At 39.3% G+C, this 19409-nt stretch overlaps 1 protein-coding gene across 1 annotated transcript; it reads right to left on the reverse strand.

The window, feature by feature from the left end:
* Nucleotides 1-1991: 1991 nt before the first annotated feature.
* On the reverse strand, nucleotides 1992-2915 carry LOC143386341 (cyclin-dependent kinase 5 activator 1-like). The gene has a single exon (XM_076841504.1). The coding sequence runs from the start codon at nucleotides 2913-2915 to the stop codon at nucleotides 1992-1994; it is 924 nt and encodes a 307-aa protein (XP_076697619.1).
* Nucleotides 2916-19409: the final 16494 nt, after the last annotated feature.

Here is a 19409-nt window from a genome sequence, read left to right on the forward strand (position 1 = left end):
AACAAAAAACAACAATAACAAAAAAAAAAAAAAAAGAATTTTACAGAGAGAGAAGGAAACAGATAAAAAACCGGAATCCTGTGGATGCAACTTAATGGCACAGTTCTAGGCCAGGTTCAGCCAGCTGTATGGACTACAAACATGCACCCTTCTGCTGAGACTAGGCACCTGAAGCTCCTCTTCTGTGCCCGAAGGGGCCAGCTGTGCCCACAGGCCTCCCACCTCGGGTCACGAGTGGCAGCAGGATGAAAAGACAGGCTGCATAAAAACCAGCAGAGAAGAGAGGCTGTGGTAAAGTCTGTGCCAGCAGCCGCAGGTGCCTTCCAGCTCTTCATCCGATTATCTCACAGTCCCAGGAACTGGCTCAGTGTGGACCTCAAGGAGTAGCTGGAGAAAGGCTCTCCAGCAGGGCAGGCCCTCTTCCCCATCTCTGGGAAAGCCTCAGACCAAAAGGCTCTGCTCCAGGCCTCTTAAATTGGTACCTCAATTTCACAGCTTTCTTTTTTTTTTTTTTAATGTGAATTTCAGTAGTGCTTGTGCAGAAGTCTGGCAGCCACCTAAAACCTAATCCTATGTAAAATGACCTCTGCCTTCCCCACCCCAGCCCCCAATTCCAGCACTCCCTGGTGACCAGGACTGGAAGAGAGAATCCTCTACAGCATCTTCACACTGCTATTTGTTCCCCAAAGGAAGAGTGGGGGCCACACAGGAAGACTTGCTTCCTTCTCGTGGACCTCTCCCAAGCCACCAGTCTGGGAGAATTAGAAAGAAAACAGGTAAAGTACATAACATGTGTTTTCATAGCAACTAGGGTAAGGTGGACACCAAAACTAGCAGCTGCAAGTAATCAGCTACAGAATCACCAAGCTTCCAAAGCAATCAGGAGTCAAACTCCCATCTTGTAATTATCTCCAAGATCCAGCTGTCTCACTGGGCCTTACAGAGCAAGGCTTCCTCTCCAGAAGAAAGTAAACTGCTTGGAAACAGCTTTAAATTAACACGGGGTGGGGGTGGGATACACCATTATCACATCACCCCTACTGCTGATCTCACCTACCCCGACTCGGCAGGACAAATGTCATGTGCACCAGCAAGAGGCCTTAGCACTTAGGTGGGCACCAGCTTGGTCTCAGGTGTGGACTTCTCCACCTGCCCAGAAGACAGGCTGTTGCTAATGGGCAGCTGCCACTGTCCTGGCTTTCACCACAGGGTGACTAAGCTGTGTTATTCAAATGAAAAATTCACCTAGGAAAGTAGCTGTACCCAGCTTCACCCTACCCCTTCAGCTGGGTCCCAAAATAAGAACCTAATGAGGCAAACAAGCTCATTAGCCAACACTAATGTGGGAGCTGGGAGTAGTGGGCAAGGGGCAGAGGGGCAAGTTCCACTTCTCCACTAAAGGAAAGCCCTTCTCCCAAAAAAAGAAAACGCAAACCAGGGCCGTGCGCAGGCAAACCACTGGACACAATCATTGCACGAGACCCACTTTGCCCCTCCTCTACTGAAGATGTCCCAGGGCTTACGAGGATCTTGCTTCAAAACCCTTGTCTTTGAGGCTCAGTCAGGGTAGCTGGCTTGAGGAGCCTCTGGGAGAATGAACCATCCAAAACAGTTGGACCTCTGACCAGAAATCCCAATTCCTCCCTGGGCCCGCAGCCAGAGACCCCCTCACCAGCTCCCATCCAGGGAGCAGTGGGCAGCCTCACCCACCATGGATCCAGCAAGGGCATAGGCAGCAGGGGCTAGTCAGCCCCTTGGGTTCCCCAAAGCGGGAGGTCAGCCTGGGTGGCTTCGAGTACATCTGGGTTTGCACAAGGTTTGAGAGTTCAAGTCTCCAGAATTCTTCACAGGGCTGAAAAAAATCCCAAGGAGAGAACATGGGAAGGGGGAGGCCCTTGGTGGCTTTGCTAGACACATACTGTACACAAAACTCTGATTTAATAATAAATTTTTAAAAATGAATCCTTGAGCCATGACCAGGGCTACAGGGCTCACCAATCAAGCCCTAGAAGGAGCCTCTTCTTGTCCTCCTGGCCACTCTCATTCTTCAGGTCGGAGAACACCTGTGTGAAATAGTGTGGGTCAGCATTGATCTGCAGCATCTTGGAGCTCATGAGGTTGATGACAGAGAGGCAACGGTCCCAAAAGGCCTCCTTGCAGCTCTCCACCAGGAAGGGCTTGAGCGGGTAGGAGATCTCGTTGCCCATGTAGGAATAGGAGAGGTACAGGCAGGTCAGCAGGACGGCCTGGAGCTCATGGTCTGAACCCACCTCAGACGAGATAACATCCCTGCAGAGCATATAGAGGAAGCCCAGGTTGGCCGGCGTGATGAAGCCCTGGTCCTGCCAGCCCTGCAGAAGCAGGGAGCGGTCCACACTGCGCAGCCAAAGCACGGGGTCCGTTGGGGACAGGTGCTTCAGGCGGTAGCACCGGGGGCAGAGAAATTCGCCCAGGCAGCGCAGCAGCTCGCTGGTGGATGCCTGGACGATGACCCGTTTGGGCGTCCCTGCGGAAGTGACGGAGGGGTGCGGGGCCTTCTTGACAGAGGAGGAGACCCCGGTCTGGGAGCCTGAGAGCTGGTTGGCCCGGGGTGCGGGCGGCTGGGCCGGTGGGGGCTGGGCGAATGTGGACAGGTTGGCGCAGGACAGCGACTTCTTCAGGTTCTCATTGTTGAGGTGCGTGATGTTGTTCTGGTAGCTGCTGTTGGGCTGCACCTTCTTGGAGTTCTTCTTCTTGGCTGACACGGCCACAATCCTCTTCCAAGGCAGCACGGAAATGATGGAGTGCCGCTTCAGGTTCTTGTCCTTGGCGTTCTTGCTGTTCTGCACGGCCGTGTAGTGGCCCACCGTGGCCGCGCCATCCTCAAACAGCGTGGCCTTCCGGTAGCTGGGGGACAGGGACAGCACCGTGCCCATGGTGCTGCTGCGCGCCCAGCGGGGGCCCGCGTCCCTGCGCGCCCAGCCTGCCGGCCAGAGGGAAAAAACGGCTCACTGAGCCTGCGGCGGCCCCGAAAAGGAGGAGGGGACGCTCCCGGCACGCGTGCTGCCCCTCCAGATCAGGCAGGCGGCGGCTCCTGTGCTCCCAGCCCTCCGCAATGCGCGCCGCGGCTCAGCCGCCGCAGTCCCGGCGCTCGGCGGGGCTCCGCGGGGCTCGCGCTCGGCGGCGGCGGCGGCGGCAGCTCCGGAGCTTCTGTCCAAGGTTCTGCAGACGTCGCGGCCCCGCCCCCCACTCGGCTGCCCTCGCCTTTGCCGTCGCGTTACCGCCCCCGCCCTCAGAGCGCGCCTCAGCAGTCTCCTCGGGAGCGCGCCGTCCACGAGTCGGCTCTGGCGGGCCTGGTCTCGTCGCGGAACCGCGGCCGCCAGGGTCCTCGACCCGAGCCGCTCAAGGTACGGCAGATGCGGCCGCGAGCGGGATGCGCTTCTACTCACCGCGCCCCATCTAAGAGCCAGCTCGGGCGGCAGCGGGGACACCCGGCGCCCGCCCCGCCCCGGCCCTTTGGTGCCGCCCAGATAATATTATCTTAAAATAAAAAACTACAAAGGTTCTATAAAAGAACTATTAGAACTAATATATAAATTCAGTAAAGTTTCAGTATACAAAACAAAATTGCAAAATCAGTAGAATTAATTTTCTTAAAAAAGAAATAAAAAATAAAACCATTTATAATAGCATCCAAAGAATGCAATATTTGGAATAAATCCATCCAAGGATGAGGAAATATTTGTACAAAGAAAACTATGAAACACTGATGAAGGAAATACAGGGTATCTTTCTATGTATTTGTACCTTTTTCAATTTCCTTCTATTTTTTTAGGTTAGAAAAATTAATATTGGCAAAATATGCATATTATTCAAAATGTTCTATAGATTCAATGTAACCCCCATCAACATTCCAATACTATTTTCTCACAAAAATAGCAAAAAAAAAATAATCCTATAATTTGTATAGAACCACAAAGGATTCCAAATAGCAGAAGCAATCTTGAGCAAAGAGAACAAAGCTACAGACATCACACTACCTGATATTAAAATATACCACAAAGCTATAGTAACCAAAGCAGCATGATATTTATATAAAAGCAAACTAATGGGGAAAAAAAGAAAAAGATCATAAAGAAATACACGTTTTATGATCAACTGATCTTTGACAAAGCTGCAAAGAACATAGAATGGGGAAAGACATTCACTTCAATAAAATGTGGGATGAAAACCAAATATCCACTTACAGAAATTAAATTGAACACTTTTCTTTCACTAATTTTTTTTAAAAAACCAACTCAAAATAAATTAAAGAATTAAACATAAGTCCTGAAGTCATAAAACTTCTAGAAGAAAAGATGGATAGAGTTTCTTGTTCTTGCCTGGGAAAAAATATAATCCCCAAAACAACAGGCACCCAAACCAAAAATTAACAAGTGGGATTACATCAAACTAAAAATTGTTGCACAGGAAGGGAAACAACAGAGTGAGGAGGCAACTTATGCAATGGGAGAATATATTTGCAGGCCCTGAAACTGGTAAATGGCTAATACCTAAAATATATAAGGAATACAAACATCTCAATTACAAGTAAACAAATAGCTTGATTAAAAAGTGTGCAAAGGATTCAGTCATTGCTCAAAGGAAGATATACAAATGACAAATAAAAAATTGCTTAACCTCTGCAATCATCAGGGAAATGCAAATTAAAACCATAGTAACCTATGAACTCCTACCAGTTGGAATGCCTAATATCAAAAGGACAAAAGAAGATGATGAGGATGCCACAAAAAGGAATTCTGTGGGTGAGAATGCAAATTAGTGAAACCATCATGAAAAACAATATGATGTTTCCTCAAAAAATTAAAAATAGAAAGCCTATGTGATCCAGCAATGTGCTTCCTAGATCTACCTCCCAAGAAATGAAGTCAATATGTTGAAGAGACATCTGCACCGCAATTTGCATTGCAGAACTATTCCTGCAATATCCTGGAAATGGAAACAACTTAAGTTCCATTAACTGATGAATGGATAAGAAAAATGGAATGCTATTCAGCCTTACCAAAAGAGGAAATCCTGTCATTTGCAAGAGCTTGGAGGAACCTGGAGGACCTTATGCTAAGTGAAATAAGTTAGGCACAGAAAGACAAAGACTATCCAATTTTGCTTATATTTAAAATAAAAAATAAATAAACTGAACTCAGAAATAGAGACTATCAGGTTGTTATTAGGACCTGGAAAAATATTGATCAAAGGGTACAAATTTTCAGTTAGATGGGAGGAATAGTTTTGGAGTTCTATTGTACAGCATAGTGATTATAGCTAATAATAACATATATCTGAAAATTCTAAAATGGTAGATCTTAAATGTTCTCATCAAACAAAAATAGTAAGTATCTGAGGTGATGAATATATCCATTAAATTAATTTAATCATTTAAATACATATATTAAGATTAAATATATTAAAATATTAAATGATTATATATTAAAATTTTAAATGATATTAAAATATATATATACACATATGTATATATATATATATATATATATATATAGAACAAAATATCATGTCACACAACATAATTATATATAATTATTATTTGTTAGTTATACTATAATAAAGCTGAAGAGAGAAAAGTGTCATCTTTTAGTTCTCATAACTGTTTGAGATTGTTGATATCTGGAAACAGATAAATTTTATGACCTATCCCTCTTATCTCAGGAATATACAATATTTTATAAATAAGTGAACTTATGCTTTTTACATATTTATATAACACAACAAAAAGACAGTAACAACTGCAAAGACATTGAGTGAACCAGGAAGTATGTAGAGGTCAAAACCAAGATAGGCACTAAAAACATTCTCCAGAAAAGTAAATAAATCACTAGAAATTCTTTCCAATGGCTGAGGCACCAATTTAACTCTATGTAACAAAACTTTCCCTTCTTTTCTGTGCTTTTCCTGGTTACCTCCCATAACCATCCTCATATCCATCGTTCTTTGTTGACAGGATAATGAATAAGAGAAAAGAGGTCATTCTTCTCTTGGGCCATCCTTTCAACTCTGTTACAGCATCTTAGTGACCTCATAAAGCCTCTTGCATTAATATCTCTCAGGAACACCAACATCTGAATTCCTGTTCTTTACTGGCTGACATAAGGCAATCATGAGATAAGTTGAAAAAAATGTGGACCAGGCACCTTACTCTGTATCTCAGATTCTCATCTGTACAATGAGAGTATTTCTTTCAGAAATTAAATCTTTCCCTATAATTCAGTGCTTGAATTATTCTCCCTGCCCCAGGATATATGAGGCTTAATTAAGTTTCTGATTCTGATTACTACTACAGACATACTATCAAACTATCTTTTCAGTTGTGTTGTAATTAAAGGGAGAGGTATGGTTACATAAAACAAGAAATTATTATGTGACTCTACATTGTGCCTGCATGCATTTCATCATCTTATAACTATGGCATTATTTCTGCATTGAAAGCCGATAAATGGATTTCTGTTGAAAGTGGTATCCTGTGGTTGATCCCCAGCATGTATTTTTGCATCCCCATCCCTAATCTGGAATTCTTGTCTCACTAGCTCATAGCTGCCACAAACTCTTCTACAGAGGAAAAGTACAGTCTTTTGTGGAGATAAAATAACAAGGAGCCAGGAAGTTAGTCTTACTCAAATAAGTTTCTGAGGATGCCTGGCTTGGTCCCATTGGATTCAATCCTGCCCACTGTAATCACTTAAAAATGGGAAGGGTATATTTTGCATCCACTCTTATTTTCCTAAGACAGAGAGAGGTCAATATTGTTATTGGAAAATTTCTTGAAAGAAATTTCTATGATTAATTAATGTGTGTTTTGTATTATCTTTGCTTGGCCAACAAGCTAGGCTTTAGCCCAAATGGCTATAATTCCTCTCATAACAACCGAGTATGGTCAATGGCATATACTTATTCTTCCCATTAATCTCCACACAGAAAGAGCTGGGAGGCTTGTTTCTGGTAGGCTTCATTATCATCAATGAGGCTCCTTCAGGAAAGTCGAGGTGAATGAAGCAAACGGCATTAAAAGAGAAAGAACATGATTTCCGCAGGACTCTCAGCTTTCTTTTTCTCTGGCATAAACATTGCTTCCTTCAGAAATCATTCCTTCTCAATGTGATATTCTTCTGATTTGGTCTACCAAATCAGATTAATGCCACAGAAAATCTAGAGGTTAGTTTGTCCTCTACCTTAGGCACAGACTTCCCTCTGGGTTGGGGCTGGGTAGACAGTGGGGATGGCATGGGATATGTTTCTATGGCCATATTCAAACTCTTCAGCTTTTTCATGTGATGTCTCTTGACCTAGTTTAAACAGATTCTGGGAGATTATTTCCAATTTCAAGTCCCAAATCAGTAGGCACAATGGAAAATGTAGACATGACTCCTGCCTTTCCTTCTCTTCTTTCAACTGTCTAAATATTACCAATTTTCCCTCTTTGACATTAAAACTTTATTCTCATCATAAGAAAGCTTACTGTTATACTTTTTATATATAAATGTCTTATACATGCATATGTGACTGAATATACATTCCAAAATTTGTTCCTCATTATAATAAACCCTTGGCCCACCCTACAAATATTACACAATAGGTCTTTGCCCCCCAACACCAATTAGAGAGTTATGCTCAACTTCATATATCAAGGGAATTAAAAAATTCTGCAGTGGACCCTGTTAATTTTCTAGACAATGCAGAGTTTATTCACTTATTAATTAATAGCAAGTAGAACTAATGTTATGGAGGCCCATTTAAAAATTGCTATTCAGAAAAAAACAAAATTTTATGCAACTGAATCCCAAAAGCTTCAACTCAGAACAGAGTACTTAAGGTGAAAATCTCATATGATAAACATTTTAAACAACACATGGGGTAAGATTCTCACACTGTGATAACAGAGATCCCTGTGTCTAATTATGTAGTCATTTGTTGATATGTAACCACTGAGGGGAATAGAAAATGATTCATATGTGATCTTAGATGACTTAGTTTTTCCCGATCAGTGTTTTTTTTTAGTTTAAACTCATTTAAAAAGCATATTGTACAACTCCATAGTAGTACTGTGAACATAGTTAACATAGTCTCCTTATACAGAATTATAGATAACCTTAAAAATCACTTGTATAGCCTCTAAGATGTATTTGTCAGAATTGTGGAATGAAGAAATACCATCATTTTAGACTGGAGATCCTTCACACTATATTAAAAAGATCAGGAAATTTACAATTGGAAGACTCTTGGTATCAGCTGTCACTTACTTCTTAGCTGCACGAATTTGAACAAGTCCATATAGTCTCCTTGAATTTCAGCTTCTTCACAAATGAGAGATTTCTATTGCCTGCCTGAGAAGATTATTAGAAATAAATGAAGTAAATAAAGGAAAATGCACTGTGAATGTCCAAAGTCTATGTAAGTGGCATTGTGTTTAGAAAACTTAAGCTACCTAGGGATCCTTTCTATGCTTCCTAAATAAGAACAAATGCTTAGGTAGTTCCCTGTCTGTGAAATGCTGCTTTCCTATCTTCTATAATCTCAATTTCCTTATATTCCTTACAGAAACTTATGCACAAAAGAAATGTTAACAAAACAGTGTAAATCCAATTATAATGAGTAATGAAGTGTCATAACAAGGCAGTACAGTCTCTGAGAAAGATTGTCATGAGCGAACATTAAGGACATGGTGATGAAACTCAAGGTACTGGGGAGACTGACTGAGGGTATTTCAGACTTTTCAAAAACCACACTCTCAAATCACACCACATAGATGATCTCTACTGCACATGCAGTGCACAGAGAGGGAGAGAAGTGCTCCTGAGATGTTCCATCAGACCACACTGCCTTTGAGTACACAAACTTATGGGAATATGCTCTAACTCACCCTGATGTGCCCAAAGCTCTCACTTGTCAAACTCATTGATTGGATCAACATAGAAAACAAGAATAAAAAAGGGTTTTGAGAGGTATCCCCTGAACACTTTTTTTTCTCTGAAATTTAAGGTACTTAATGTATTCATCAATATCCCTATGTTAAATTTTAGTGGTATGGTTTCCAGGTATAAGTTTTCCTTTCCACATTTAAGGGATACCTTTAACTTGGGTCTTAGGCACTGCTCAGGAGTACCTTCCAAATGACTTTTTCAAACTTTCTCCAACTGCTTCACCTTTTAGTAGATTCCAGGTGGTAGAATAGACTAAAAGGCACACAGATTGCAATGAGTTTTGTCTGTGAGAAAATGCTGATAGCTTTTGTATTTCCAATTCTCTCCAAATATTTATTTTCTTTAATTTCTTCTTTGGTACTTGTATTCTCAAACAGGAAAGAAAAAAAAGTATTTTTTTTATATCTTTTTTTTTTCTAAAGTCATCAAGCTTATATTTGTACAGCTAAGAGAAAATAACCCTCCAAATACTATTATAAACTTTTACTCTCATTCCTCTATTCCTTTACCCATTTGGGAAGTAGATCTTCTGGAAAAGTACTGCACTGCTCCTCTCATTCTAGAGACATGGCAGAATCTTCTTGTACCTAATATAAAGCTTTATAGCTATTTTTTGTTTGTTATGCTTTAGGAACCAAGCATTTTTTTTCCCTAAATACTTCAAATTTTTCTCATCAAAATAAACTTTTTTCACAATGCTATACAGTGATTTCCTTATTCACAAGCTTGTGTTGATATAAGTATTCCTTATCCACTACATTAGTCACTCTCTTGTCACTAACTGGGAAGATCTACATCTTGAATTTCTGTTGCCTGTATCCATGAGTAAAGCTTAATTGAACTATAATGAATAAGAGAGAATAATATCTAAATTAGCAAAGTCTATGAAGGGAACTTGTGCTAAGTTTATAATTTGAAATAAGCCCATAGTCCATATCAAAAGTGCATAGATAGCTAGGCACAGTGGCATATACCTGTAATTCCAGTGATTTGGGTGACTCAGGAAGGAGGATCTTGAGTTCAAAGCCAGCCTCAACAACAGTGAGGCACTAAGTACTTCAGTGAGTCCTTGTCTCTAAGTAAAATATAAACTAGGGCCTGGAATGTGGCTCAGTGGTTGACTGCCCCTGAGTTCTATCCGTGGTGTGTGTGTATGTATGCATGTGTATGTATGTGTGTGTATATATATATATATATATATATATATATATATATGAGAGAGAGAGACTAGAGAGAGAAATAAAGTTTTTTTAAAAAAATTCACTGCCTTTGAGAAATATATATATATATATATATATATATATATATATATATATATATATTTATATATATTAAAAATAGAACTATCATGTGTCCACTCCAGTAAGAATGGCAGCCATTATGAAGTCAAACAACAAGTGTTGGCAAGAATGCTGGGGAAAAAGGTACATTCATACATTGCTGGTGGGGCTGCAAATTGGTGCAGCCAATTTGGAAAGCAGTATGGAGATTTCTTTGAAAGCTGGGAATGGAACCACCATTTGACCCAGCTATTCCTCTTCTCAGACTATACCCAAAGGACCTAAAAACAGCATACTACAGGGACAGAGACACATCAATGTTTATAGCAGCACAATTCACAATAGCTAGACTGTGGAACCAACCTAATGCCCTTCAATGGATGAATGGATAAAAAAATGTGGCACTTATACACAATGGAACATTACTCAGCAATAAATAATAACAAGATCATGGCATTTGCAGGGAAATGGATGGCATTAGAGCAGATTATGCTAAGTGAAGTTAGCCAATCCCTAAAAAGCAACTGCTGAATGTCTTCTCTGATATAAGGGGGGTGACTCAATATTGGGTAGGGAGGAAGAGCATGAGAAGAAGATTACCACTAAATAGGGAAGAGAGGTGGGAGGGAAAGGAAGGGAGAAGGGGAATTGCACAGAAGAAATGAAGGAGACCCTCATCATTATATAGAATACATGTATGATGATGTGAGGGGGAAAAAAGAAAAAAAAGTGTGTCACATTAGATTGGGTAGAGAGAAGTGATGGGAGGGGAGGGGAGGGGAAAGGGGGACAGGAAGGACAGCAGAATAAAGTAGACATTATTATTGCTGTGTGTATATATGTGACTGCATGACCAATGTGATTCTGCAACCTGCACACTCAGAAAAGTGATAAATTATATCCCATCTAATTCAAATGTAAAAAAATTAATGTTCTTTTTCAAAGATAAGAATTATACTAAAAAAAAGCAGATTTTAACGTGAGAGGAGGGCTTCTTTCTTACAGAGCCAGTAGGAAGTGAATTATTGAGGGTAGCCTAGGCTAAGCATCAATAATTAATCAACTCAAAAATCTTAGTAAGTACATGCAGAAGCAGCTAATTTCTCCTTTTCCCAAAGACAAGTGTGGAATTCTCAACCAAGCAGTAACTCTGGGATCCAGGCTCTTTCTACTTTTGGCACCTTTATGCCTTAGGGCAGACTTTCTAGGAGCCCAGGAAAAACTTAAGACTGTGATTTAAGGCATTCATGAATATGAGGAATTAACTTCTCTCTTATGAATCTAGAATACATCTACTAACTAGATGCCATCCTAAGAAAAACAAAAATAGTCACACAAATAATGTTCTTAACATTGTCTTAATGGGCCTTCACGTGCTTGCAGAACCTAACCTGTGAAATGCTGCTCTCAGGTCTCCTTGAAGTTCTCTACCAAGGCCTCTGCAAGTTGTCATCCAAAGGAAGAGAATGTCAAAAATTGCCTGTGACTTGCTATGGCCTAGCCTGGGAGTGATGTGACACTCTTTTACCCAATTCTATTGAACAGGAAGCCCCTGCCTATCCAGCAAGAGAACCAGAAAATGTAACCTTGTGTGCCAAGCCAAGGAAATGGGGTTTTTAAAACATTTAACCAGTCTCTGCAATAGTAGTTACATCTAAGGGGGTTAGTAAGACTTTATCTTACACACCATTTCTTCATAGAGCATTATTTGTCCTAATTTATGTAAAGCCTGGAACAGAGAAAGTGCTGTATAAGAGTTTTCTGTTTTTCTTATTGTCTTATTTATATTATTGTCACTATCATTATTGTTATTATAACCATTATCTAAAATAAAGAATAGACAATTAGAGATACCCTTCAAAAGGTTTTGAGAACATAAAGAAGTTCCTGTGGATACTATCTAGCTATCTTCAATTACTTCACAGTTCATTATGTAACTATAATAGATAAATATAGTTCACTAGTTTATCTCATTCTCAGCTAAGAACTACTCCAGGGTCCCAACAGTAGACCAGGCAAGGAAGGCAGGGCCCTCCAGACCAGGTGCCGGTTGCAGGTTTGTAGATCAGGCTCTGGCAGATCAGCACAGGAGAGAGAAAGCCTCACCAGCAAACTACAGTAAGTGATGTGTTATAGGACAATTTTCCTGCATCATGGTTCTTCCAGTACTTTTTCTCCTTACCAGGATCTTCTGTAAAAATTTTTGTTTAGTTTTTCTCGGTCAATGAAATTTCATGATCCTACTAAAATGTCTGATTCCCCAAGGGGACCTTTCCTACAAGCTTTAGTGCACACTAGGTAACTCCCCAAACCCTCAATCTCAAGTGCCAGCCATGTGAAACTAACTACTGAACAGGGACCTCCCTGGCCAACATGGATGGTCTTTACCACTTTATTTCCCTCGACAACCCCCATCCCTTCTTCAAAACACAGACCAAATCCACCAACACTCCTTCACTTCTCAAGGTTGAAAGAGGCTGGAAAGAATAGAGAGCAGGAAGACCACACACCTTATTGAATTTACCTTGTGTTGCTTGTGTATATGTTTTATGTTTGTTTTGTTTCCTTGTTTTATCTTCTAAGAGATCCAATTACTCTGTAGTCAAGGGTTTAGTTAACACTCAAGTTTTCCCCAGTTGACAGGAGAACGAAATGACTATGAAGAAATGGCCAATAATCCACCTTCCATGGAGAAAAGGCAAGGGGTACATTTTTTGGAAGCAGCCATCCTTTTGGACACTTGTAGGTGTGTTTCTGGAAGATAAATGCCATAGTGGTACATTTCCTGTTGCAGTACTGATTTTCTCCATGCCCTATTCTTTCCACTAATCTCTATATTTTCACCTCTCCTTTGGGTCCTACGGGAACAGCCTCCTCCACCCTTGACCTCCATGTCTCCTGCAGTTTTTATGCTACTCACCTCCTTTCTCAAGCACACCTGAGTTTCCAACTACATTAGGAAGCTTGTGGGAGCTAGATTTGTTGACCAGTTCATTTATATGTATCCTGTACTGAATGGAGCCATTAAAATTTTAATATATATTTTGAGATGATAGAAGGTTCTCCCAGAAATGCTGCCTAGAACAAAACTGAACAATCAGATCCAAGTGTAGATTTATCAGAGTCTGAAAGGTGACCTTAAAGGACAATTCTAGGCTCTGGAGTGCATATGAAATTCATATGCGTCTTCATGATGTGAATGCATTATTTTCCAAAGATCAAAGTTATAGATTTCTAGAGTAATTTATTTGTTTAAGTCTCAAAATGTATACAGAAGTGCTTATTTTGGTCTCCCTTTGTGTAATTTGTTCAAAACATCTTACTAGTCCTTTTTATTGGTTACTAGGAATAGCAGGGCATCTTTTTTTTTTTTTTAAAGAGAAAGTGAGAGAGGGAGAGAGAGAGAGAATTTTTTTTAATATTTATTTTTTAGTTCTCGGCAGACACAACATCTTTGTTTGTATGTGGTGCTGAGGATCGAACCCGGGCCGCATGCACACCAGGTGAGCACGCGACCGCTTGAGCCACATCTCCAGCCCTAGCAGGGCATCTTAACCACAACAAGAAGCTAAGGACACAGTTATGTGTGGATAGATAGACCCACAGACTTCCAGGTGTATGTTGAAAGCCAAACCTTTTCCTCCACATTTACAAATGTCACAACAAACTGTTACATATTACTGACCAGATGCAATATCTGTGCTAAGCATTTCAGAATGAGTAATGATGAATGTGTCCCACCCCACACAAGCTCCCATTCTACCTAAGAGAAATGAGAGAAATACAAAATAATAACAATGCACAATAAGATGTAACAACTTTCCTATGAAGCATTAAACAAAATATTAAGAGAGTTCAGGGAGAGATCACCTACATTTTGATAAATCAAATAAGAAATGATATTAGATAGATTTTGAAAGAAGATTTGAAATAGAATAGAATTTGGCTGCAGAGTGAAATAACTAGAAGTAGGGGACAGTCAACAAAGAAGCCAAGCACCTAGGGAAGGATTTGCTTTATGTCAGATGTTTTTTTGTGACAAAACAATCAAGTCATCTTGTTTAATTCACTGGAAATTGTAATCTTTTCCCTCAACTTTATTCAGATTATAATTTTCATTTACTCATAAAATTGTGTCAGGTGCAAGTAAAATTGTCAGGTACTATGTGGGTGCCTGTGTGTTTGTGCACCTGTGTGTATACCAGTATGTGTGTGTGTCTGCGTGTGTGCCTGTGTAAAGCTGTGTTGCAGTGTCTTTTATGGCTTTCATCTCAGAGGGACCCAGTCTAGGAATCACTGACTTCCAGAAAATGTAATGGCTCTTTGACCCTTTGTGCATCCTCACCATCTCTATCTTGATATTTTCCTGCCTATACCATGTTTTTAATTTCTGCCTTTGACTTCTCTGTCACTATGAGGATTAACATCTCTTTGGTTTGCACTTAAATTTCACTTCCAGTTTTTCCTTTGAATTGTGACTCTCAGTTCTATGTCCTTGATCCACTATCATCCTAACTTAATAAACCTGCAATAAAATTATTACATGGCATGGCTTAACTTTAAATACAAATAAATATAATAAAACCAGCCCTTGAAATGTGTACACTGGGAACTACAGTAGAAAGAATCAAACTATTGTACAGTAATTAACTGTGTTCCAGGGCAAAGGTCAAAAACATAGGATACAAAATATCTAGCATCCAGCAAGGTGATATCACCATATCCTGAATCCAGTAAAAAATTGCCAGACATGAAAAACTCCAAGGGAAAAATGACTCATAATGAGGAGAAAATTCCATCAATTGAAACCAATCCAGAATTGACAAAGCTGAAAAACTTAGTAAATATTATTATAACCGCATACTTGCTACTTGTTCAAAAGTTAAATGAAAATATAGTACAAAACCTGTCAACCTAGAATTCTATACCTAATAAAAATATCTTTCAAAGAAAGGTGAAATAGACTTTTTCAAACATATATATAAAAGCTGAAACATCCCTCATAGAAGACCTGCACTACAAGAAATGTTAGTGAATGAAATGAAATCCTTAAGGCAGAAGAAAAATGATACTCAATGGAAATTAGGGATCTATACAAAAGAAGGTAGATCAGTGAAAATCATAATTCTCTGAAAAAATATATATGAAATTTTTATTTAAATAACTTTTAAAGACATTAACAAATAAAATAAAAGCCCTATATCATGGAGTTTATAATATATGTAAATGTATAAAGACAACTCTCATATAATAAGGCTGTTATACATAAAGTACAGTGTAAGATGATAATATCACTTGAAGGAAGTGAAAATATGCATTATAACCCCTATAGAAATCTCTAACAAAGAGTTATAACTAGGACAGGAGGTACAGTTCAGTGGGGGAGCACTTCCCTAGCATTGTGAGGCTCTGGGTTCCATCCCCAGCAAAGCAGGGAAAAAAAAGTTATAGCTAATAATAACATTAAATGTAAATATAAAACCTTTAGGGAAAAACATAGAGGAGAAGTTCTATAACATTGGTCTGAACAATGATTTTTTTATATTAACCTAAAAACATGGGCCAAAAAAGCAAAAATAGACAAAAAGCATTACATCAAATTAAAAAACTTCAGGCTGGGTGTGGTAATATGAGCCTGGAATTCCAGCTACTTGGACAAAGGCAAGAGGATTGCACGTTCAAGGGCAGCCTGGACAAACAAAAAGTGATAAGGGTTAGGGATGTAAGTTTTGTGGTAGAGCACCCCCAGTACCACCACCAAAAAAAAAAAAAAAAAAAAAAAGCTTCTGCACAGCAAAGAAAGCAATTAACTAAAGAGACAACCTACTGAATGGGAGAAAATTTTTACAAACCATATCTCTGATGAGGAATTACTATTCAAAATACATTAAAAACTCAATAACAAGAAAAAACAAATAATCTGCTTTATAAATGCAATACATATTTCTAAAAGAAGACATACAAATGGCCAAAAAAGTACCTAAAAAACTCTCAACCCACTAATCAGGAATATGCCAATTAAACCCATCAAGAGAAATCACCTCACACCTGTTAAAATTATTGTTTTCAAAAAAAAAAGACAGCAAAAAGATAACAAGTGTTGGTTAGGATGTGGAGAAATTGTAATGCTTATACACTGTTGGTAGAATTTAAATTAGTATAGTCTCTGTAGAAAAAAGCATGGAGGTTCCTTGAAAAATTAAATATATGGCTACCATAGGATCCAGCAATCACACTTTCGGATATTTACTTAAAATATTTGAAGTCAGGGGCTGGGGTTGTGGCTCAGAGGTAGAGCACTTGCCTAGCATGTGCAAGGCCCTGGGTTCGATTCTCATCACCACAAATAAATAAATAAATAAAATTAAAAGGTATTGTGTCCAACTATAACTAAAAAAATAAATATTAAAAAAGTTGTGGGGCTGGAGTTGTGGCTCAGAGGTAGAGAACTCACCTGGCACACATGAGGCATTGGGTTCGATCCTCAGCACCACATAAAAATAAAATAAAGGAATTGTGTCCACCTACAACTAAAAATATATATTTTTAAGAATTGTGTATTTAAAATAAAAAGATTTGAAGTCAGTAAGTCAAACAGACGTCTGCATTCCCGTAGTCATTGCAGCATTTTTTGCAGTAATCAAGATATGGAATCAATTAAGTATCCATTAATGGACAGAAGAATAAATAAAATGGGCCATACAGCCAGGCACAGTGGTGAACACTTGTAATCCCGGCAGCACCGGAGGCTGATGCAGGAGAATTGCAAGTTCAAAGCCAGCCTCAGCAACAGTGAAGCACTAAGTAGCTGAGACTCTGTCTCTAAATAAAATACAAATTAGGGCTGGCTCACTGGTTGAGTACCCCTGAGTTCACTCACTGGTATCCCCCACCAAAAAAGAAAATGAGGTACACATACACAATGGAATACTATTCTCCCTTTAAAAGGAAGCAAATTCAGTCATTTAGAACAAGTGAATTAACTCGGAGGACATTATGTTAAGTGAAATAAGACAGGCATAGATAGATAAATATTGCCTAATTTCACTTACATATGGAAACTAAAAAAGTCAAACTTAGAAGATGAGAGTAGAAAGGTGGTTACTAGGAGATGGGGGTGGTGAGGGTAGAGATTGGGATTGGGAAGATGTTGGTCGAAGACACAAAATTCCAGTTAGGAGTAATAGGTTCAGAAGATCTGTGTACAACTTGGTGATCATAGTTAATAAGATTAGATTGTATAGGGCTGGGGATGTGGCTCAAGTGGTAATGCGCTCGCCTAGCATACACAGGGCACTGGGTTCGATCCTTGTGTCCACCAAAAACTGAAGAATAAATATTACCAAAAAAATTATATTGTATACTTAAAATTGCTAAGAAAGTAGGTTTTTGTTGTTTTGTTTTTTTCAGTGCTGAGGATCAAACCCAGGACTTCATACATGTAAGGCAAGCTCTCTACCACCGAGCCCCAGCCCCAGCCCTGGCAGTAGATCTAAAGTGTTCTCATCTCAAAAAGAAAGAAGTATATGCAGTGATAAACATATTAATAAGCTTGTTTTAGCCATTCACAATGAATATTTGTTTCAAAACATCATGTTGGGACTGGGGACTTGACTCAATGGTAGTGCGCTTGCTTGGCACGTATGAGGTTTGGGTTTGAAACGTAACAGTGCAAAAAAAAAATGTGCCATAAATATATGTGATTTTAATTTGTCAATTAAATGTATAAAAATATAAGCAAAAATGTAAATAACATAAACATACCCAATTAAACTGCAGAGCCTATCAGATTGGATAAAAAGGAAAACATGATATGCTGTTTATAAGAAACATACTTTAAATACAAAATATCAACAGGTTACAAGTTTAAAAAGTAAAAAAAATACATCATGTTAACACCAATAAAAGAAGAAATGAATGCCTATAGTAATCGCTAAAAAAGTAGATTTCAGAATAAAGAATGTTATCAGATCCTTACAGGTCATTTCATAATGATGAAGGGGTCAATTCGAGCATACCATAATCTAAAAACATTCACCAAACAAGATAGCTTCAAAATACATGTAACAAAACTTGATAGAACTACAAAGAGAAAAATAAAATCCACAATTGTAATAGAAGATTTCAATAACCTTCCTCTCAATAGTTAAAAGAGCAAAGTAGGGGCTGGGGATGTGGCTCAAGTGGTGGCCCGCTCACCTGGCATGCGTGCGCCCGGGTTCGATCCTCAGCGCCACATACAAATGGAGATGTTGTGTCTGACGATAACTAAAAAATAAAATATTAAAATTCTCCCTCTCTCTCGCTCTCTCTCTCCCCTCTCTGTCTTTAAAAAAAAAAAAGAGCAAAGTAGCAGAAAATCAGTAATGGTAGAGTAGGGATTTTACAAACATTATCAACCAAGTTGACATTGCTAATGTGTAGAGATGTCTATTCAATAATAGCAGAATACACATTCTTTTCAAGTGTGCATGGAATATTACAATACCTTAATTTTTGTTTAGTTATAGATGGACACAGTACCTTTATTTTATTTATTTATTTTTATGTGGTGGTGATGATTGAACCCAGTGCCTCACGTATACGGGGCAAGCACTCTGCCACTGAGCTACAACCCCAACCCTATTTTAATATATTGATAGATAACATTCTGTGCCATAAAAAAGTCACAATAAATGTAACAGGATTCAAGTCATATGAAGCATATTATTGAACTTAGAAATCAAATCAGAAATCAATGATAAAAAGATGTCTGCAAAATCTCCAAATATTTGAGCACTAAATAAAATATTTATAAACAATCCATGGATCAAAGCAGTAATAGAAAAAGAAATTAAATATTATTTTACACCAAATGAGAGTGAAAACAAACCTAAAACTTTCTGAGCTTTATAAAAGCACTACTTGGAATGGGAGTTCTTTATTGCACTAAAGCCTATAGTGATAAAGAAGAACAATCTCATATTGATGACATAAGTTCCTACCTTAAGAAACTAGGGCTTCTCGTGGTTCCAGTGGGGAGAGAAGGAGGAAGCAGGGAGCGGGGCGGCTGGGCGGGGACCCGCCGCGGCTGCTGCCACCGCCGCCAACACCGCCTCTGTGCTCCTGGCGTGGAAAAGGAGGTGTGAGTCCCGGGCGCGAGCCGGCCGCGGCGCCGCTG

This window comes from Callospermophilus lateralis, unplaced genomic scaffold (assembly GCF_048772815.1).
Source record: "Callospermophilus lateralis isolate mCalLat2 unplaced genomic scaffold, mCalLat2.hap1 Scaffold_109, whole genome shotgun sequence".
Lineage (NCBI taxonomy): Eukaryota > Metazoa > Chordata > Mammalia > Rodentia > Sciuridae > Callospermophilus > Callospermophilus lateralis.